This window comes from Oryctolagus cuniculus, chromosome 9, assembly GCF_964237555.1.
Source record: "Oryctolagus cuniculus chromosome 9, mOryCun1.1, whole genome shotgun sequence".
Taxonomy (NCBI): domain Eukaryota; kingdom Metazoa; phylum Chordata; class Mammalia; order Lagomorpha; family Leporidae; genus Oryctolagus; species Oryctolagus cuniculus.
The window spans coordinates 67,907,422-67,930,232 of NC_091440.1; the positions used below are offsets into that span (position 1 = coordinate 67,907,422).

Below are 22,811 nucleotides of genomic sequence, written 5' to 3' on the forward strand. Positions count from 1 at the left end.
GTTCTTTCGTCTGCTCGGCCCTCCCCGGGTTTGCTGCTGGTTCTTCCCGGGTTGGCTACTATCCCTTCCACCTCCGTGGAAGGGCAGTTCCCCCTGGCCACATTCCCCACTTCCGCAGGGGAGCGGCACACCGCCGGCCGGCTTTCTCGGGGGCTGCACGGGTTCCCTTAGATGTTCCCCATAGATGTTCCTGGTACATGCCGTCTCTCTCCTCCTTTATAGTCCTCCTCCGCCAATCCCAACTCGGCTGCCCACACGCCGAGTACGCTGCTCTCCAATCAGGAGCAAGTCCTACAGTTTATTGGTTGAACTGGAGGCAGCTGTGCGGAAGCTGTTTACTTCTCTCCCAGCGCCATATTGTGGGAGAGCAGATGCATAGAATAAGTCTTAATTCCAGTAACTCAGTCTAGTCCAGTTTGCTCCCCACAAGAATGATTATTTTTATTGCACTTTTTTTTCTAGTACACCTTATTTTTTAGAGGAAATTTGTTTGTGGAAAAATTAAAGTACTAAAAGTTCTTATATACGATTTTACTCATTCCATCTCAGACAGTTTCTTCTATTCCTAACACTTTATGTATTCTTATGATTCACTTGCTACAACTAATATTAATCTATTAACTAAAACCCATACTTGTGGTTCATTCATTGTTTTCCACAGTTCAATGGATTTTGCTAAATGCATCATGTCATTGTCCATCATTACAGCCTCATACAGAATAAATCTCCCTGCCCTAAAGAGTCCCTGACTCCTACCGATTCATTTGTTTAATCATCCACCAATGCCTGGCAACCACTGATGATTTTTCCTGTCTCTATACCTTTCTAGACTGTCATATAGTTAGAATCATATAGTAAGTAGCCTTTTCATATTGGCCTCTTTAATTTAGCCACATGCATTCATAGTGTTGACATGCTTTTTGATGGCTACACAGTTCATTTATTTTTAGTGCTGATAAATGTGCCATTCTATGTACATACTGGTTTGTGTATACACTCCTCCTGAAGCCAGGAGCCAGGTGCTTCATCTAGGTCCTTCACATGGATGCAGGGGCCCAAGTACTTGGACCATCTGCTGCTTTCACAGGCACATTAGCAAGAATGCTGGATCAGAAGAGGGGCAGCTGGGACTTGAACTGGCACCCATACGCAATGCTAGTGCTGCAGGTGGTGGACTTAACCCACTGTGCAGCAGCACCAGCCTCAGCACATTTCTCTTATAAATATTTTGCATCTCTAAAAGGTGACCAGAATATGCTGTGGTTCCTGACTTATTTGAACACAAACCTCTTTCTGACAAAAATGTAAGAAACACATTACAGAAACTGTCGCTCCCCCATTCGCGGAGGAACGACACCAGACCCTGCGCTGTTCTTTCGTCTGCTCGGCCCTTCCCAGGTTTGCTGCTGGTCCTTCCCGGGTTGGCTGCAGACCCCTCCACCTCCGTGGAGGGGCGGCTCCCCCTGCCACTTTCCCCCGCTTCCGCGGAGGAGCGGCACACTGCTGGCCGGCTCTCTTGGGGGCTGCACAGGTGTTCCTTCAGATGTTCCCGGTGCATGTTGTCTCTCTCCTCCTTTATAGTCCTCTTCCACCAATCCCAACTCTGCTGCCCACACGCCAAGCACGCTGCTCTCCTCCAGTCAGGAGCAGGATCAGCTCCTGCAGCTTATCAGTCAAATTGGTGAGAGGCAGCTGTGTAGAAGTTTACTCCTCCCCAGCGCCATATTGTGGGAGAGCAGATGCATAGAATAAGTCTTAATTCCAGTAACTTAGTCTAGTCTCAGTTGCTCCCCACAAGAAACAGCATATTAAATGCTATTTATTTGTCCTTTAGCAAACCAGTTTTTGACTCTGAACAATAGATCAAAACTCTAAGACCAGACAGACATGATTATTATGTTGTTCTTTGACTGTTTAGAAAGAAGGACTATAGTCTGGATTTTCCAATCATTTTTGCCAGGGCTGAGGGTCCATGAAAGGAGTCTTTCAAGTTCTAATCTGGTCTTCTGATGTCCTTGAAGCATGGCTGATAGGACTTTAGAAAAAAATGACTTTTATAAAAAGAAAGATATCAATGGGTATCTGCTATCTCTCAACAGGAATACCAAAGGGATGTGTTGGGGATACAGCAATAAATCACCTTAGGGAAAAAGTTCAGACTACCAAAAGTGGCAATATGAGTTTTTGATGCAGGCAGCCCCATTGAATGATTACCAGGTTTTCCTGATAGGTTCTACTAAGGAAGAGAACTGGTTAATATTCAAGTTACCCCTCAGATCCAGCTGACAGACTAGGACAGCCAATCATTTTTCTTGGGGCACCAATCTACCTGGGCATGAAACATCCATACAATAAATGGGACATATTTCCAATATTCAGGAGGCAAAAACTCTCTTAAACAAATGGCTGCAGATAGAGCCACCTAAAGGACAAGTCTCTGGTATACACTTACAGATCTTGCTCAGATTCTTAAATTGTGCTTATACAAGGCAGAGCAATCTGTATAAACATTCATCTGATCCACAGATTTTACACACTTGATCTTAGCCAAAAGGCCGAGAAGCGATGATCCACAGATTTTAATGTTCATACAGTTTTAGCATTTTCATGCTAAGTTGTAAGCCCCCGTGTCACTAATAAAAACACATTCATGACCTTTACTGTGGTAATTAACAACATTTCAGGTGTTAATCAAGACAAGACAACTGAAGCCCTTGTGGTGGCCTCTATGTGGAATGGTTTCCTGAGTTGGACCTAGCTTATCATTTCGGAATACATCATCCTCTGGTAGGGCAACCAAATTTCCCATAGGAAAAGCACAAAGTGATTGGCACATGCATGTTATCACAGCAAAAAAAAAAAAAAAAACCACCTTAAAAACTAGTGTTTTTAAGGACATTTCAGGCATAGATTAACAAGGTCTTTATTCTGTGAGCTTGACAAATTTCATCTCTATACAGTTTATATTTAGCAAGGAAGAATGTGCAGATTGCCTATCACACTAACTAAAGTTGAAAGTTATGTTTAAGATTCAATATATTTGAATAATATCACTTACGTATTAGTATTTTTCTTTCGAGAGAACCAGCGATACTGACGATTCTTTTTGAATCTCTTCATATCACCATGCGGTTAAATTCAATCCAAAATCTAAGAAAAGTAAAAGCACTTGTGAATTTTATATCCCATGTCTTTAGACACCTTTCATATCCTTCAAATTAGGAAGACTCACATAGAGCTTATTAGGAATGGATCAGCATTTCTAAGGTACTGAATCCATAAACATAGGAAATCTACAGTACCATGTAATTTGATCACTCATGTGGAACACGCATTCTGTATTTGTGCTTGGTATTTTAGTTCCAAAAGAAGAAAAAAATTTTTTTGAATATTCAACAACATGTAAGTTTACCTGCAGTACATTTATTTTTGAAACTTGCTGGTTGTTTTTAAAAGATTTTTTTTAATTTCTTAGAAAGGCAGTTATAGAGAGAAACAGAGAGACAGAGAGAGTGAGACCTTCTATCTGCTGGTTCACTCCCCAAATAGCTGCAATGGCTGGAGCTGGGCTGATCTGAAGCCAGGAGCCAACACCTTCTGGATCACCCACATGGATTCAGGAGCCCAAGCATTTGGGCCATCCTTGGCTGCTTTCTCAGGCCATTAGCAGGGATCTGGATCGGAAGTGGAGCAGCTGGGATTCAAAATACACCCAAATGGGATGCTGGCACTGCAGGCATTGTCTTTACCTGCTATGCCAGAGCAGCAGCTTTACCTGATATGCCACAGAACTGGCCCCAGAATACACACTTTTAAGATCACCCAGTTGCTACACAGAATGCAGAAAGTGAAACAAAATCTATTATATCTCAATGTCTGTATAATCATAGTGACTTATGATATTTCCATCCTGAAATATTCTGCAGAATAAATCAAAGATGTGTGAGAAAAAGAGATGTATCCCTCAACATTACACCCAGTGGCTTTGTGTCGTGTAAGAAAATTGGAAGTCACTGGAAAACAAGACATTTCCGATCACATTGCCAGGGAAAAACAACCAGTGACTACACTTAGGCAGCCAGAATTGTGCCATAAGCCCCTAAACTCTTAGCAAGGAGAGAAAAATAAAAAGTAATAGAAAAATAATTTTTTAAAAAAATAAATAGTCCAATTTGGGCATAAATATCAATTTTGAGTTTTGGACCTATGCCACAGGCACCTGTAACTTTCATACTTCTGAGAGGATATCAACTCATCGGTAAAGGAGGTAGAAATCCCCAAGCTCCCAGTCTACAACCTGGTGATACAGAGATGCGGTAGAGTCACATCTTTAGATGTGAACTAGGGTCAGCCAAGGCAAAGTGGGATTTCTAAGAATCTTCTCTTTCTTACTAAGGCTCAGAAGAGGCTAGAAACAACAGATTACAGTAGGTCTCGGTCTTGGGTACTCCTGCAGATTCCCCTAAAAGGGAGCCAACTTTTTTTAGATCTTGATTCAAGTTTATTTTCCTACTATCTTTCAGAATACCTGTTTCCCTTTTTTCATATTTTCTTGTGTGTGTATATATATATTTTTTTCTGGTATTTAATTTTCCCAAATCCAAGTTTGTTAAGTCAAATCTTTACTCAATTGCTTGCCAGCAACAAGGTCACTACTACTTAACCAATATCGACTTAGTCGTTCACTGGTCCCAGATGGTAAGGGAGATTTGGGAGGTCCCCCAGAGGGTAGAGAATGGTGCTCTTCTCATCACTGGGCTCAAGGCTGTCTTCCCATCTATGAGCCCTGAAGACTGAGCCAGTCCCCACTCTCTTCCCTCCCTTTTCTCCAGCTATACACCTCCATTGTTTTCATGAAAATGAGAAGGTAGGGGATAGAATAGGGGGATCTTGCTCAGAGATCCTTACCACCATGTCCTATGCCTTTGGCTGCGAACATGCCAATGAAGGAACAAAAATTCCATGTCATGGCAACCACAGATTCTGGTGGTCCTGAGATCATTGTGAGGAAAGAATGGAATGAACTTGGTCCCAGACTGCAAAGATTTTTTTAAAGACAAATGCTGTTTGTTTTACAGTTGGGTGATAGAGTATACCAACATCAAATACTCCAGAAGAATAATCTCAAAGCAGAGATTATTCAATCTGTTTTTTTTCTCTTGTATATAATGGAGGGGATTCTTATATACATAGATACTTCAAAAACTAGCTTTATCTTCTTCGTGGTTTGGAAGACTCAATACAGTTAAGATGTCAGTGTTGGGCACCAAAAAATATGTTGTGCCCAGATCATTAGATCCCTGAAGAGACCCCCAGAGAGTCGATCACACCGAACTGCAAAAGCAAGGTTTATTCAGGAGTACAAGCCGCGACAGGGACCCCATCCAACCAACCGGCACAGCAGAGGAAGGAGTGAGGCCCCGGTCTTTGTTTGGGAGAGTTTTTAAAGGAAAAAAAGGGCTACATCAGCAGGAAAAAAGAGTTACATACAGTAGGGATACTTCGGGTACAGGGAGTTACTTTGTTTAGCAATCTCTACTGTGCTGTCCTTGGCCTACCAAACTAGCTGTCCCTGGTAAGCTTTGACATCTCCGGAATGTCTGAATGCCTGCTTTTACAAGGACTCGGGTCTGCTATGGGAAACGGAGGCTGCTTTTTTTATTGTTTTAAAATGGAGTCACTTTGGTTCTTTATCAGTTCTTCCTCAAAAGAGTGTACAAATTCAATGTAATCTCAATCAAAAATTCCATTAGGCTTCAAGAAAATTTTGGTAGAATTGGCAAGTGTTTCTAAAATTCATGTGGAAATACAAAGGAATTAGCATAAACCAAACAACTTTGAAAACAGAACAAAGTTGGAGGGCAAACATGAGTTGATATTGAAAACACGTTTCAAAACAAGTTTCATATAAACAAAACAGTATAGGACAGACTGAAGTAAAAATAAATCAATTAAACAATCAAAAGAATAATAAAGAATCAAAAATCAAGGTATATACCTACACAAATAGCCAACAGAGATGGAAAGAGAAGTCAGCCACACAGAGTAGTGTTTTCAAAAAATAGAGGATTATTGATTGGAAAAATAACTTCAGTATATAAGTCTCATCATACCAAAACCCAGAAAAATAAATGTAAATCTAAAAATCAATCAAATTTCAGGAGAATACTCTATGGCCTGTGTTAAGCAAAGTTTTCTAGACACAACCCCAAAAACACTATCCACAAATTAAAAATTGGCAAATTAGGCTTCATCAAATTTTTAAACTTCTCTCCAAAAGACAGTTAAGAGAATGAGAAAGGATTTCACAGCCTGGAAGAAAATCATTCCAAAGCATATATTTTAAAAGAGACATCCAAGGGACTCCAAGATGGTAGAATGGGAATGGAAATTACTGCTCTAGTCAAGGGCAAGATAGTTAAAAAAAAAAAAAAAAAAAAAAAGAGAGAGAGAGAGAGAGAGTGAAATCTCAGGGAACAGTTAAGAAGAAAACTGCAGTGGGAACTCCATATAAGTTAGAAGGATGCTGTAGATCTAAGTAGAGGGTGTGGACATGCAGCATAAATACAGACACAACACAGGACCCCAGCAGCCAAGAGCCTCAGCGACAGCTTTGGAGAGTGAGGTGAGAGCCACAAAGCTTTGAGTAGAGCCTGGCATGAGTCTGGCTTGGAGCCCTGTGAGGGACAGTGTACCTACCATTCTAAATAAAAACAAAGGGGCCTGTTTCTCTCTCCTCCTGGCCACCTTACAATGGCATCCTGTAACTAGCTGAGAGAGGGTAGGTGCCATTTTGACATAGGTAATTGCTGCACCAGCTTGTGTCCATTCAACCAGTAGCCACCTGAGAGGAGACGTCCTGAGTCTGGCTGGGAGAATTGACAAGGGGCTGGGTGCCCATGACTGTGGGAGCCTTGTGTTCAGGGACAGTGAAAAATTGTGGCTGTGTAGGAGGGCACAGGTGTGGCTGGGTCTCTGGGCAGTTGCTGTGGGAAGCTACACACACCCCAGGCTCCCTGATTGCCTTGGGAGGGCCATTGCTGAGAGATCTGTGCTCACATTGAAGATGGCATTGATACTTTGTGTGGTTCTTGTGGCAGCATGGATGAATACTGCCCCACTAGGGATAGCACCCAAGGCATTGCCTTGGAGGAGAGGAGTTCAGTCTGAGACTATACCAGTAGAGCCGATCAAACCCTCACCTATAATAATAAAAAAAGAGGGCTTTTAGCATGTCCAACTTGGTTGTGACCTTGGACATTCCCCTCACCTTGCAACACTGAACAGAGCTCTCTGTTAATACCCTTCATACACCTCTGAAAGAGCAGAGACTTCACTAAGCCATAGAGGCATAGTCCAAAGATAAAACCCATCAAGAGGAAAACAAAACTACAGATATCTCCAAAAATGCTTAAAAATAATTGCAGAAATTCAAGAAACAAACATAGACTACATGACCCTCCCCCAAAGGAACACACACACACACACAATAAAAACACATCAATACCAGAATCTGAAGAGGAAAAGTTTAATGAAATGCCAGTAACTAATTTTAAGAAATTGATTATAGGATTACTTAGAAGTAACCAGAGGCAAATTCAGGAATTACAGTAATCTTTATGTGATATGAATGAAAATTTTCCCATGAAATTAAAGGGGAATCAAAATGAAATTTTATAAATTAAGAATTCAATAGATCAAATAATAAATGTGGAAAACTTTAACCAGACTCGGTGAGGCAGAAGAAATAATATCTGAGTTAGAAGACAAGTCTCTAGGCCGGCGCCGCGGCTCACTAGGCTAATCCTCCGCCTAGCGGCGCCGGCACACCGGGTTCTAGTCCCGGTCGGGGCGCCGGATTCTGTCCCCGTTGCCCCTCTTCCAGGCCAGCCCTCTGCTGTGGCCAGGGAGTGCAGTGGAGGATGGCCCAGGTGCTTGGGCCCTGCACCCCATGGGAGACCAGGAAAAGCACCTGGCTCCTGGCTCCTGCCATCGGATCAGCGCGGTGCGCCGGCCGCAGCGCGCCGGCCGCGGCGGCCATTGGAGGGTGAACCAACGGCAAAGGAAGACCTTTCTCTCTGTCTCTCTCTCTCACTGTCCACTCTGCCTGTCAAAAAAAATAAAAGAAAAAGAAAAAGAAGACAAGTCTCTAGAAATTTTACAGTCAGACCAAAAAAAGAAGAAATCAGAAAAATTAAAACCAGTGTTGGATATTTATGGGATACTATCAAAGGACTCAATGTATGGGTCTTAACAGTTTTAGAAGGTGTGGAAAGAGAGAATGGATTAGAAGACCTTTTTATTGAACAAATTACATACAACTTCCCCAATTTGGAGAATGAAAGGGATGGCCAAGTACAGGAAGCACATAAAACTCTTAATAGATGTGACCAGAAAAGATTTTCACCAGTAAACACTGTAGTCAAACTTTTGAAGTAAAACATAAAGAAAAGATTCTAAAATGTGCATGAGAGAAATGCCAGATTACTTTCATAGGATCTCCAATTAGACTCACAGCTGACTTATCAGAAACCCTACAGTCTAGGAGAGAATGAGACATATACCATGTGGGACATGCCTATTTGGGTACCAGCCAGAAACATCAACCTGCAACTGTCAACCAGAACCAGCTGAACAAGACTGAGAGTCCTCCTTTTTAGCAGGCACACCTGTCCTATCATCTTGCCCTGAGGAACTGCCCATAGCCACATCCACTACTGCTTTATACTCCACTAGCTCTGGTCAGCCACTCAAATGGCCCACAGCCTGCGTGCAGTCATGCCATTCCTGATTACCATTGCTCCTCATTCCTACCCCATCTGAGCAAGCACTCCTGTGGTCTCCCATTTTGAGGGCTGGTTAGTCAAAGACGGGTAAGATCCCCTGGGGGACAACCTAAGATAGGCATAGCCACGTACAGAGACCCCAAGGAAACAGGGTCAACAATGGTATGGCCAAGAATCATGCCGCCCATTGCTCAAAAAATAAACGAATAGGTGGAAATGTGATGGAATGAGGGCCATGCCAAGATGGCCACTAGCAGCAGAGCCTGCCTGGCAACAGGCTGCAGTTGAATGGCTTTGGATACTGCCTGGCAACAGGCTGTGATTGGTTAGGGCATAAACCACCCCTTGATCAGATTGGCTGCCTTGGCTACATAAGCAGCTGCCAACTGAAATAAACGAGTCTGCAGGCTGCTCGCCTCTGGCCTGCTTTGTCCTGACTCCCGGGGTCTGTGTGGTGACTGCATGCCTCTTGCCCCCACTACGCTCCTCCTCTCAGAATGAATCCACAGCAACATATTCTTTCATTAATTTTTCCTGTATTTATAGGATTCTGATCCCACCTTGCTGAATTCTAGTGTCCTCCTTTGAACAATCACCACAAGATGTAGCTATCTACCAGTTCCTTTAGTTGTTTGTAGGGCAGAAGTCAGTGGAGCATCTTGATGCAGTCATCATGGATATGTCTTTTACAGACTCTTTCGTAAAAGATTTATTTTATTTATTTGAAAGACAGAGTTACAGAGAGAGGTAGAGACAAAGAGGTCTTCCATCCACTGATTCACTCCCCAGATGGCCACAATGGCTGGAGCTGCACCAATCTGAAGAAAGGAGCCAGAAGTTTCTTCCAGGTCTCCCACATGGGTGGAGGGGCCCAAGGATCTGGGCCATCTTCTACTGCTTTCCCAGGCCATAGCAGAGAGCTGTATGGGAAGAGGAGCAGCCAGAACTAGAACCAGCGCCCATATGGGATGTCGGTACTTCAGGCCAGGACTTTAACCCAGTGGGCCACAGTGCTGGCCCCTTCTACAGACCTTTGACATGCCCTCCTTTGTGTATACATATGTACATGTATGTAAATACAGACATGCATATTTGAGGCCTTGAAATGGTTAATGGAAAATGGAATTAGAATATAATGTACATTCTTCATGAAATTTTTGAAGTGATCTGTACAAATCTTTTATGTACACACATCAATAGATACACATTTTTACACAAACTTCTGTTCACAGCATGCACACACGCAAACACACACACAGACACACACACAATGTAGACAAAGGCCATGAAAAGAAAGAGAGGTCAGGATATGTAATATTCACTGTGAGGAGTATCCTTAGCAACATAGACTCTATTTGACACTATCTAAACCTTTTCACTATAGGATCTGTAAATAAATTCAAGTATATTTATTAGATCTAATTGAGTAAAAGAGGCATAAATCATGAATGGGATGTTTACTGCTTGGTGTGTTTGTTATTGTTAGTAGCATCCAATTCCTTACAATACTGTCTAAAGTTTTCCATTTATGATCTATACTACAGTGAGCCATAGAAAGAAAGAAATCTATGGGGAGAAAAAAGGAGGAAGTAATGGACAAGCAACAGAGACATTCTTAGCAGAAATGATCAGAGCTAATGGAACCTGGAGGTGTCTCTCATCCTCCAGAACTCCGTCACTATGTGAGGCTGGTCGCCCAAACCCAACCTCCTTTTGGAGGTTTCCCATGACTCAAGCCTGCAGCTGTATGACTGTATGTTATATGAAGGAAAGTGAAATCTGTATGAAGGCAGGAAGGTGATGGAGAGACTTGAGAATTGGAAATCTAGGTGGAGTGGAGTGATGCATGCCTAAAGTAAATTTGAATTCAAAGAAAATGCTGAAAAGTAGAAAAGCCGTTGGGACTGGTGTTGTGGTGCAATGGATGGAGCTGCCAGTTGCAGCACTGGTATCAGACTTACAGTTTGAGCCTCACCTATTCCTATTCCAATACAGCTTCCTCATAATACACCTGCAAAAGAAGTAGATGATAGCCAAATTACTTGAGTTTTTGCCACCCACATGGCAGATCCAGATGAAGTCACTGGCTTCTGGCTTCTGCCTGGAATAGCCCTAGCCATTGCAGGCATTTGGGGAGTGAATGAGTAGCTGGAATATCTCACTGTCTCTCCTCTCTATGACTCTTTCAAATAAACAAAATAATATTTTTTAAAAAAGATTTAAGACCTCAGTCACTCATAGGGACTTAGGTAATAACCAAGAGTTCACATCATCTGGAAGCATTGCTGATTTCACAGGAATTTGCTTCTCCTTAGTGGAAGATAAAGTTTTATTTCCTTTAAAAAAAAAAAGAATTTGTTTCTTCATTTGAAAGGCAGAGGTACAGAGAAGAGGGGCAAGACAGAGAGATTTTCCAGTCACTGGTTCACTACCCAGATGTCCACAACAACTGGGATGGTGCTGGGCTGACCCAGTAAACCAGGACTTCTTCCAGGTCTTCCATGTGGGTACAGGGACCCAAGCACTTGAGCCATCTTCTGCTGCTTTCCCAGATGTATTATCAGAGAGCTGGATTGGAAGTGGAGCAAAAGTCATGAAAGGCATGCCTCTTTCCAGTCAGTATCTTTGTCACTTATAGGTGATAGCCACCAATCCCTCAGGAAACTCAGGTTTCTCATTTGTGGGTCTCTGCTAAAGTGGGCTGAAAAAGGAGAGATTTCTATTTGGAGCAAAGAGGAGGAGGAAGTAGTCAGGGAACCACTATGCCCTCAGCAGAAGTGATCAGGGCTAATGGAACCTGGATTTGTGCCTCACCATCCAGTTCTCTGCCAACATATAAGGCTGGGGACCCCCTCTCAGCATCATTTAGGAGAGAGTCTCTGACTCAGGCCTGTAGCTACTTGACCATATTTCATGGGCAAAAAAAGACAATGATGCATGGAAATAAGGACGTGGTGGAGGGACTTCAGAATATGAAATATAGTTAGGATAAAAGGGATGTTTCCTATAACTTATAGTTAAATTTGACATAAATGTAACCCTAAAATACTTTTACATCTTGGGATTAAATATAGCTTACTTCACTCTGGATAAACTTCCATTTTCATAGACCTGAAATGTTTACAACTGGTATATAAAGCCTTACTATTAATTTTTAAAAAGACCTTCCAAGTTCAAATAAGTGATTTACACAAGTGCATTGACATATCATTCAGAAACTAGAGTAATAATGAAGAGTTTTACATAAATCTTGAGGCACATTTTCTCAGGATTAAGATATTGACTACTGGTGTAGAAAGCCTCATTTTTTAAAATTTATTTGACAGAGCTATAGACAGTGAAAGAGAGAGAGACAAAAAGAAAGGTCTTCCTTCCATTGGTTCACCCCCCAAATGGCTGCTATGGCCAGTGCTGTGCCGATCCGAAGCCAGGAGCCAGGGGCTTTTTCCTGGTCTCCCATGTGGGTGCAGGGTCCCAAGCACTTGGACCATCTTCCACTGCCATCCCAGGCCACAGCAGAGAGCTGGACTTCAAGAGAAGCAACCAGGACTAGAACCCAGCACCCATATGAGATGCCGGCACCACAGGTGGGGAATTAACCAAGTGAACCATGGCACTGACCCAAAAGTCTCATTCTAATTACAATGAAACATTGAGTTCAAACAGTGATACATACATGGAATTTAAAGATCATTCAGTTTATGTCTATAGGCTTTTGACCCAAGAAAAATATAAGATTGAAAAAAATTCTCTCAAAACTAAAATATTGATTACTAACATAGAAAACCTCATTTCTAACAAAAATGGCACAATGAATTCAAACAGTGATATATACATGAATATTTAAAGATCACTCAGTTATGTCTGGAGTACTTTTAGGTTTTTTACCCAAGAAAATTAAGTTCAGAATTACACCTCAAGTTCAACTATATACACTCTTTTTTTAAAAAAAAAAAAAAGGTTTATGTATTTGAAAGTCATAGTTACACCCAGAGAGAAGGAAAGACAGAGACAGAAAGAAATAGAGAAAAAGAGAGGCGAGAGAGAGAGAGAGAGAGAGAGAGAGAGAGAGAGGTCTTCCATCCTCTGGTTCACTCCCCAATTGGCTACAATGGCCAGAGCTACACTGATCTGAAGCCGGGAGCCTCCTTTGGGTCTCCTATGTGGGTGCAGGGGCCCAAGGACTTGAGCTATCTTCTACTGCTTTCCCAGGCCATAGCAGAGAGCTGGATTGGAAGTGGAGTAGCTGGGACTGGAACCAGTGTCCATATGGGATGCCAGCATTTTAAGTGGCAGCTTTACCCACTATGCCACAGCGCTGGCTTCTCAAATATATACTCCTAAAATCCCTTACTTCAAACACACGCACACACACACAAATTAATATATATCCATATATCCTTCTGGAAACACACATTTACAAACATACACTACAGAAAAGGTGAACAAGAAAGAGAGAAACAATTGTGAAATTACTCTTAGGTGCCTCCATGGCAATACAGCATATCTTCTGATACTTTCGAAATCTTTTCACGGTAACATCTGTCGGTATCTTTCCAGTTCTTTTAGAAAGAGTTGGTTATAGAGGAGTGTATTATAAGAGGGATGCTTCTTCCTGTTGGTATATTTGTCATTCTTAGTTGCAGCCCACCTCTTGGGAAACTGTCAGATTTCTTGTGATGAGACTCTATTGGAGTGAGTCAAGAGAGGAGAGGTTACTTTTTGAAGTAAGGAGGAGGTAGCAGTGGATAGGCAGCAGAGACCCCAGCATAAAGGAAGAGACATGTGGGAGTTCCTCACCCTGTGAATCTCTGTGACCATGTGAGGCTGGTGCCAAAATCCAAACTCACCATTACACTGGATGGAACCCCAGTCCCAGGCGTGCAGATACTTGATTATACCTCATAGGCAAGAAAAACAACTGTTGATGGAGGAATGTGAGGAGAGGTGATAGAGGGAATAGGGGGCAGGATATTAGATGCAATTAGAGTTGAGCATCTACAAACCCCACTGGTATTTGAAATAATATAAACCAAAAAGGCTGTTATGTGTTTTATCAGTTTCAGTAATAAGGAGCTGTACTTAAATCATGAATTGCTTTTTAGACATAAATATACATTTTGATCACAGAAAGTGTCATTTCTAGTACTTGAGCCATTATTGTGACACATCAGATTCCAAATAGCTAATAATTGATTTACAGGTGAATTGTTTGGAGGACATCTAGTTTATAAATTGAAAAGTAACTATAAATGTTCTAAGCTTAAAAACTAAGTCAAGGGGACCAACATTGTGGTGTAGCGGGCTAAGCCGCCACCTCCAGTGCCGGCATCCCATATGATAGGGCGCCAGTTCAAGTCCCGGCTGCTCCTCTTCTGATCCAGCTCTCTGCTGTGGCCTGGGAAAGCAGTAGAAGATGGCCTAAGTCCTTGGGCCCCTCCACCAACATGAGAGACTCAGAAAAAGCTCCTGGGTCCTGGGTTCGGATCTGTGAAGCTCCAGCCAGACCTGTGCAGCTCCAGCTGTTGCAGCCAATTGGTGAGTGAACCAGCGGATGGAAGACCTCTCTCTCTCTCTCTCTCCCTCTCCACCTCTCTCCCTCTCTCCCTCTCTCCCTCTCTCCCTCTCTCTCTCCCTCTCCTTTTCCTTCTGTGTGTAACTCTGACTTTCTTACTGTGTACCTTTTTAATCCTTTAGCACGGTCCTATATGAATTGAAACAGTCAGGTAGACAAACCAATATGATATAAATGAATAAATACACATTTCTATCTGTTTCTCTCTATAGACATACATGTGTTCATGAAATATAAGCATGCACACAAACAGCATACAGAAAGACTAGGATTTTGCTTATTCACTGTCAAGAGCATCCATATAATAGTGTTTCCTTAATGTAGCTTTTACCCTCCTCTCATGGTAATCTTCAGTATGGAATATTTTTTGTTTTTTTTTTTTGGGGGGGGGGGTTAAGGTAGAAAAAGGAAGAAAAACTTATTGAGGGGAACTCATTATTTCTACTGTTTATTACTCCTCGTTACTGTGCAGAGACTATACTAGTGTGAAAGGAAGGAGAGAATCCTGTTTGAAGCAACATGGAAGTAGCAATGACAGAAGGCAGAAGAGACCTCATCTAATTAGACTCTTGTCTATCCATTATCCTCTACAACTTGGCCACCATACAAACCTGATTCTCCAAACGCACATGCATCATCACATTGGATAGTGTCCCTGTCTCAAGGCTTCAGCTTCTCAAACCTATCCTTTGGGCAAGAAATACAACCACAATGGGTGAAATTAAAGATGTGATGGAGGGAATTGGGAATCAGGAATTTTGAGAGAACAAAAATATAAGGAATAAAAATTGAAAGTGAACTTGAAATGGATTTCATAGGAAAACGGTGTTATGCTTTGGCATTAAGATCTACTTACATGGGGTGAGCATTTTGCACAAAAGCTAAGAGATCAATTGGGACACTCTCATCTCATAGTGGAGAGCTCACATCACATATTGGAGTGCCTGGTTAGAGTTGGCTCCTCTGCTTCCAACCCTGCTTCCTACTAATGCACATCCTGGAAGGCAGTCAATAATGGCTCAAGTACTTGAGTACCTGCAACCAACATAAGAAACCCAGATGGAGTCTCAACGTCCTGGCTTCAGCCTGGCCTACCTCTGGCTCTTGTGGACATTTGGAAAGTGAACCACTGGATGGAGGTCACTTTCTCTCTCTGCCTTTCAAATAAAATTAAATAAATAAAAATTTAAAAATTCTAGTTATTTAATCTTGCTGTATTAGTATTTTATGAGTCTGGGATATTCAGCATTGATGTATAAACCTCATTTCTAATTTTAAAAAGGACATGCCAATCCAAATTGGTGATATGCACATGAATATGTGAAGATAAACTAAGTCAAAACTCAAAGACACAAAGTGTAAGCTTAAAATTACATAGCATATTGAACATGTACCATTTTAACCCGTTATCTCAAATATGAATGACCCAACAAAAGTAACCCATGGCAGAGTAACCAATAAAATGTGAGTACATGTTTTTGTCCACATACACAAAGACACAGGTACACATACTCACACAAGAAAACTCTAAGACAATGACAGAGAGAGATTGAGATTTCTGAGATTTTCTTTCTGGAGCATCTATGGTAATCAGTGTCTTTTAAAAAATGTACAGAGGCTGCAGAGGCTGACATTTGGTGGAACAGTTATGCTGATTGAGATGTTTACTTCCCATATCAGGGTGCTTGGGTTTCAGCCCTTGCTCTGCTCTCAATTCTAGCTTTCTGCTAATGCACAGCCTCAGTATGGTGGCAGCAGATGATGGCTCAAGTATTGAGTTCTCTGCTACCCATGTGGGAGACCTAGAATGAGTTGTGAGCTTCTGAGTTTACCTGTCCCAGCGTAGGCTGTTGCAAACTTCGAGGATTAAGCCAGCAAATGGGAGACCTCCCTCTCCCTCTCTCTCAAATAAGTACAAATATATTTTTAAATGTTTTTTTTTCTTTTTTTAATTTTTTTTTTTATTTTGACAGGTAGAGTCATAGACAGTGAGAGAGAGAAACAGAGAGAAAGGTCTTCCCTCTGATGGTTCACTCCCCAAATGGCCACCACAGCCGGTGCTGTGCTGATTCGAAGCCAGGAGCCAGGCGCTTCTTCCTGGTCTCCCATGCAGGTGCAGGAGCCCAAGCACTTGGGCCATCCTCCAATGCCCTCCTGGGCCACAGCAGAGAGCTGAACTGGAAGAGGAGCAACCAGGATTAGAACCTTGCGCCCATATGGGATGCCGGTGCCACAGGCAGAGGATCAACAGAGTGAGCCACGGCGCTGGCCTCAATATTTTTGTTTTTTCAAATTATATAAAAATATTTATTTGAAAGGAAGAGTTCCAAGGAGAGAGGGAGTAACAAGTCTCACATGCTGGCCCCTAAAATATTTCTTTTGACATATTTATTTTTTATTTGAAAGGTAGAGTTATGGAGAGGCAGAGAGAGAGAGAGAGAGAGAGAGAGAGAGGTCTTCCCTATGCTGGTTCACTGCCCAGATGGTCTCAATGACAGGAGCTGAGCTGATCCAAACCTAGGAGCTTATTCTAGGACTCCCAAGTGGATTGTTGAGCCCCAAGGATTTGGGCCATCTTTCGCTTTCCCAGACCATACTAGAGAGCCAGATTGGAAGCAGAGCAGCAAGGATTTGAACCAGCACTCATATGGAATGCTGGCATGACAGGTGGCAGATTTACCTGCTATGCCATAGTGCCAGCCCTTCTAGAAATATTTTTAAAGTTGTACAGATTCATGGAGTACAATGTGATGTTTCAATACATGTATATATCACATAATGATCACATCACGGTAAATAACATTCTCTGGGGCTAGCGCTGTGAACCATTGGATGGAAGACCTCTCTATCTCTTTCTGCCTCTCCTCTGTGTAACTTTGACTTTCAAATAAATAAATAAATCTTTAAAAAGAAACATTCATTGACACAAGCATTATTTCTTTGCGGTGAAACAGTCCTCTCTTCTAGCTAGTTTGAAATATATGGTGTATTATTATTATTATTATTATTATTGGCAGGCAGGGTAGACAGTGAGAGAGAGAGAAAAAAAGGTCTACCTTTTCAGTTGGTTCACCCTCCAATGGCCGCTGAAGCCGGTGCACCACACTGATCTGAAGCCAGGAGGCAGGTGCTTCTCCTGGTCTCCCATGCGGGTGCAGGGCCCAAGGACTTGGGCCATCCTCCACTGCACTCCCAGACCACAGCAGAGAGCTGGACATGAAGAGGAGCGACCGGGACAGAATCCGGCGCCTGACCGGGACTAGAACCCGGGGTGCAGGTGCCACAGATGGAGGGTTAGCCTATCGAGCCGAAGCGCTGGCAGTTTTTTTGTTTGTTGTTTGCTTTGTTTTGTTTTTAGAGCCCCACGCAGCCCAAGGCGGGGGCCTGGTTCGCGGCACAGGTGCAGCAGGGACACCGCCAGCGCCACTGGCTCAGGGGCCACCGCCCCCGTCTGCACCGGGCCGCAACACCACCATGAAGCGCCCGGGCACCCGCAGCAGCCGCTCCAGGGCGTTGACGTCCGGGCCCCACCGCAAGCGGCGCCGCAGTTCCGTCAGCTCCAAGGAACCCCAGCAGCGCACAGCACCTGGGTCACCTCGGCGACCGCGGCGGGCTGCGCAATGGCCGCCGCCGTGAGGGCGTCGAGGGCGTCGGGCTGCTGGGCCCCGAGCCGTCGAACCACGCGTGCTGAAGCGCCGCCAGCGGCTCGGGCTGCTCCCGCGAGGTGGAAACGCCGGCGGGAAACGAAACCCCTATTGTAGTTCCATTCTTGATGTTTTCAGGAACCTAAAAACTGATTTCCAAATGGCTATATTAATTTACATTCCCGCAAATAGTGTTTATGGATGCCTTTTTTCCACATCCTTGCCATCACTTGTTACCTTTTGCCTTTTTAATAAGAACCATTTCAGCTAGGGTAATGAAAACTCACTGTTTTCTTGATTTGAATTTCTCAATTATTAGTAGTTAAGCTGAATTTTTTCAATATACTGGTTGGTCATTCATGTCTTCTTTCAAGAAATGTGTATTCAGGTTTTTTGTCTATTTTTAAATTAGATTATTTGCTTTATTTTTTTTTTTAATTGGGAAATCAGTAGGTGACACAGAATCAGAGAAAACCTCCATCTGCTGACCAACTCCCCAAATGCCTTACAATGACCATGGCTGAGCCAGGCTGAGCCAGGAACTCCATTCGGACTTCCCACATCAGCAGCAGGGACTCAATTACTTAAACTATCACCTGCTGCCTCCCAGGGTACGCATCAGCAAGAAGCTGGATTTAGGAACAGGGCTGTGACTTGACACCAGGCACGGTGATATGGCAAGACAGTATCCTAACCAGTGGCTTAAATGCTAGGCATTTTACTCTTGAGTTGTTTGAGTTCTCATATACTTGTATTTTTTTTTTTTTTTGTATTTCAATAACTTTTTTGAAAGGTATATCACTTAGTACCAAAGATAATGGTATTTAGTTAGGTTACCTCTGCCAACTCAAAGTTCACACTAATGTATCAAAATAACTGAAATACTGCTAGTCTTTTGGGAAAACTAAAGTTACCCATAAAACACAGGTTATAAAATTGAAGGATAATATATGCTGCGATTCTTTGATTTTTATTTTCTGTATTGTGTATTTGTCCACAACATCATGTCAAAATTGATTACAGCCACTCTGAATGAACTCAGGCTATGTACTGCTCTGATAATCATCCATAGCACTGTCACACTGTAGACCTCCTTGCATTCACTGACTGAAGGATGTTTCTTGAACACTGCCTCAGTGATCTATTTATGAAGGTGTCTACTTACTGACTTTTCTTAAGATGCAGTAATGGCATTAGTGAAAGCAAATTCTTAGAATTTTATTCTAATCTAAATTAGAAGCAATGGCAATTTTATAAAAATAATAAACAACTTCTGGAGTGTTAAATCTAGTCTGAACTCACTTTAGTGGAGTAAAATAAGTTCTCAGAAGGATAATTTGAGCAACTAATAAAATAAAAAGCAACTTCCTGTTTTTTTTTTTTATTTGACAGATAGAGTTAGTGATGGAGAGAGATAGAGAGAAAGGTCTTCCTTCCATTGGTTCACCCCCCAAATGGCCACTACAGCCGGAGCTATGCCAATCCGAAATCAGGAGCCAGGTGCCCCCCACCCCCTGTTAGTTGGGCCAACGGTGTATCAATTTTCTTCATTTTTTCAAAAAACCAGCTCTTCATTTTGTATTTTTTTAATTCAATTCTGTTTATTTTTTTCTCTAATTTTAATTATTTCTCTTCTCCTACTAGTTTTGGGTCCGGTTTGCTGCAGTTATTCTAGATTCTTGAGAGGCATTTATAGCTCATTTATTTGGTGCCTTTCCAATTTCTTGATATAGGCACCTATTGCTATAAACTTTCCTCTTAACACTGCTTTTGCTGTATCCCATAAGTTTTGATATTTTGTGTTGTTATCTTCATTTACTTCCAGAAAGTTTTTGATTTCTCCTATGACCCACTGTTCATTCAGCAGCATGTTGTTCAGTCTCCATGTGTTTGCATATGCCCTATGGATTCCTGAGTTGCTTATTTCCAGCTTCATTCCATGGTGGTCTGAGAAGATGCGTGATATGATTTTGATTATTTTGAATTTGCTGAGACTTGCTTTATGGCCTAGTATGTGGTCAATCCTAGAGTAGGTTCCATGTACTGCTGAGAAGAATGTGTATTCTTTAAGTGTAGGATGAAAAGTTCCTTAGATATTTGTTAGATCCATTTGGTCTATAGTGGCCATTAAATCTGCTGTTTCCTTGTTGATCTTCTATCCTATTGATCTGTCTATTGATGAAAATGGAGTATTGAAGTCCCCCAATACTATTGTATTGTAGTCTAAGTCTCCCTTTAAGTTCCTTAACATATCTTTTAAATAAACCAGTGCCCTGTAATTAGGTGTATATACATTTAAAATAGTTACATCTTCCTGTTGAATTGATCCCTTAATCATTATATAGTACCCCTCATTGTCTCTCTTAACAGTTTTTGTGTTAAAGTTTATTTTGTCTGATATTAAGATGGCTACACCAGCTCTTTTTTGGTTTCTTTGGCATGGAATACCTTTTTCCAACCCTTCACTTTCAGTCTGCAGCCATCTTTGTTGGAAAGATGTGTTTCTTCTAAGCAGCAAACAGATGGGTTTTGTTTTTTAATCCATTCAGCCAGTCTGTGTCTTTTAACTGGAGAGTTGAGGCCATTTACATTCAATGTGACTATTGATAAGTAGTGACTTTTCCCTGCCATTTTTCTAAAGATATTTCTAATATATGCTTTGAATTTCCTGTGATCTTTTACTAGGAGGTTTTTTTCCTTTACCTTCTTTTGTATTGATGGCTGTGTTTCTGTGTGTAACACTCTTTAAGCATCTTTTGCAGGGCTGGACAAGTGGTGACAAATTCTTTCAATTTCTGTTTGCTAATAAAGGTCCTTATTTCACCTTCATTCACAAATGAGAGCTCTGCAGGATATAATATTCTGGGCTGGAAGTTTTTTCCTCTTAGTACCTGGGCTATATCTCGGCATTCCCTACTAGCCTGTAGGGTTTCTGATGAGAGGTCCTCTGTGAGTCTAATTGAAGATCCTCTGAGAGTAATCTGACGTTTCTCACTTGCACATTTTTAGAATCTTTTCTTTATGTTTCACTGTGGTGAGTTTGATTGTAATGTGTCATGGTGAGGAGCTCTCTTGGTCATGTTTATTGGGGGTTCTATGTGCTTCCTGTACTTAGATGTCTGTCCTTCTCCAAACCCGGGAAGTTTTCTGCTAGTATCTCACTAAAAAGGCCTTCTAATCCTTTTTCTCTCTCCATGCCTTCAGGAACTCCTAGAACCCGAATGTTGGGTTTCTTAGTAGTATGCTGTAGACTCCCAACAATATTTTTTAGATTTATAATTTCTTCTTCTTTTCTTTGGTTTGACTGTCTACTTCCTGTGCTCAGTCTTCTAACTCTGATATTCTCTCTTCTACCTCACTGATTCTGTTTTTAAGGCTCTCAAATGTGTTTTTCATTTGTTCTATTGCATTCTTCATTTCATTTTGATTTCTCTTCAATATCTCAATTTCATATTCTACTAAATTCCTCATTTCATTTTTATTCCTCCTTAAGATTTCATTTTCACATGAGAGATTTTCTGTCCTGTCCAGTAAGGATTTCTGTAGTTCATGCATTTTTTTGAGAACTTCTGAATGTTCTCATCATAAATTTTTTGAATTCTGTATCTTGCATTTCTTCTATCTCATCAGCTTCATAATCTTGTATTGGAGTGTCATGTTCATTTGGGAGCATCTTGATGTCTTCCTTGTTCTTGTTTCTTCAGTTTTTGCATTTGTTGTTTGGCATTATGGAGATATTCTTTGGTGTCTTCTTTTTTTTTTTTTCTGTGGTGGCTTTTCTCATTATACCATGACTCTAGATTAAGTGGACTGTCTACTTTTGGTGAATCTCTAGAGGCTTGTGGTGGGTGTGGCCAGAGAGCTCTGTTCAGTTCTTCAGGATGAAGGGTGTGCCAAAAGTGACACACCCAGGTTTGGCATTGTAAATCTTCTCTCCCACTTTTCTTTTATTATTCAGAAGGGAAGTAATTCCACTCAGCTGAGCTCTTCTCCTTGATGGCAATCAGTGCCTGAGCACTAGCCCCAGTGGTTATAATATTCTTGTGCTTTGTCCCAAGGACCACACAAAGGATCTTTCTCTAGCTGGGTGGCCAAGGCTACCGAGTTTGTGACATATCACACCAAGACTACTCACATCTCTGCCATACCATGAGTTCTAGCACACACCCTCAATTTTCTTTTTCACAGTCCCAGTTCACAAGCTCCACACATTCACTAGGTCTTAGTCTCCTATTATTACTCCCAACCAGAGTCAGGTTCTTCTGCTTGGTTGAGCTCGGGCACAGCCCCGAGCTCGCACAGATGTTATGTATCTCCAAAATGGTGCCTGCTCTATTGTCTCACACGCCTTTGTAAGGTGTGTGGAGAGAGAGAATCGTGTCTGTACCATTCTTTTTTTTTTCTCTCCTTTAGTTAGGCTGGTGTACTTTCCTCCATGGGGTTTCAAGCCTCGTTCCCTCTAGGCTCTTCCTGCCACTTCTGCCAGTGTCTCGGGCCACTGTGGTTTCACCTCACCTCTCTTTTCAGCGCTGGTGCAGAGGAGAAGATTCTCAGCAGATGGGCTCCTGAGCTGTGGGCGCCTGTGTCCTCCACATAGATCTACTGTGTCCCTCTAATTCCAGAAGAGTTCCCTCTGCAGTTTTTTCTCTAACTCTTCCCTGAGACTTCACTATCTCCACTTTTATTAAACTATCTTTTCTTGGACTATCAGTGAACTCCCTCCCTATTCTACCATCTTGGACCCCCCCCAAAAAAGCATTTTTAGGGGCCAGAGCTGTGGTGCAGTGGGTTAAAACCCCTGCCTGC

General features: G+C 42.1%; 1 protein-coding gene across 4 annotated transcripts in view; it reads right to left on the bottom strand.

The window, feature by feature from the left end:
- The window catches only part of LOC108175444 (phosphatidylinositol 3,4,5-trisphosphate 3-phosphatase TPTE2), a 100,272-nt gene extending 82,247 nt beyond the window's left edge, over positions 1–18,025 (bottom strand). For 2 of the 4 annotated variants that reach the window (XM_051832287.2, XM_051832286.2), the window contains exons 1-2: positions 4,909–4,973; positions 3,059–3,150 (exon numbers count right to left, since the gene is read on the bottom strand). In XM_051832287.2, coding sequence (XP_051688247.1) covers positions 3,059–3,120 — 62 coding nt within the window. In that variant the 5' untranslated portion in view covers positions 3,121–3,150; positions 4,909–4,973. Of the gene's footprint in view, positions 1–3,058; positions 3,151–4,908; positions 4,974–17,417 lie in introns of those variants that run through there. The other 2 variants (XM_051832285.2, XM_051832283.2) reach the window with 2 other exon arrangements.
- Positions 18,026–22,811: the final 4,786 nt, after the last annotated feature.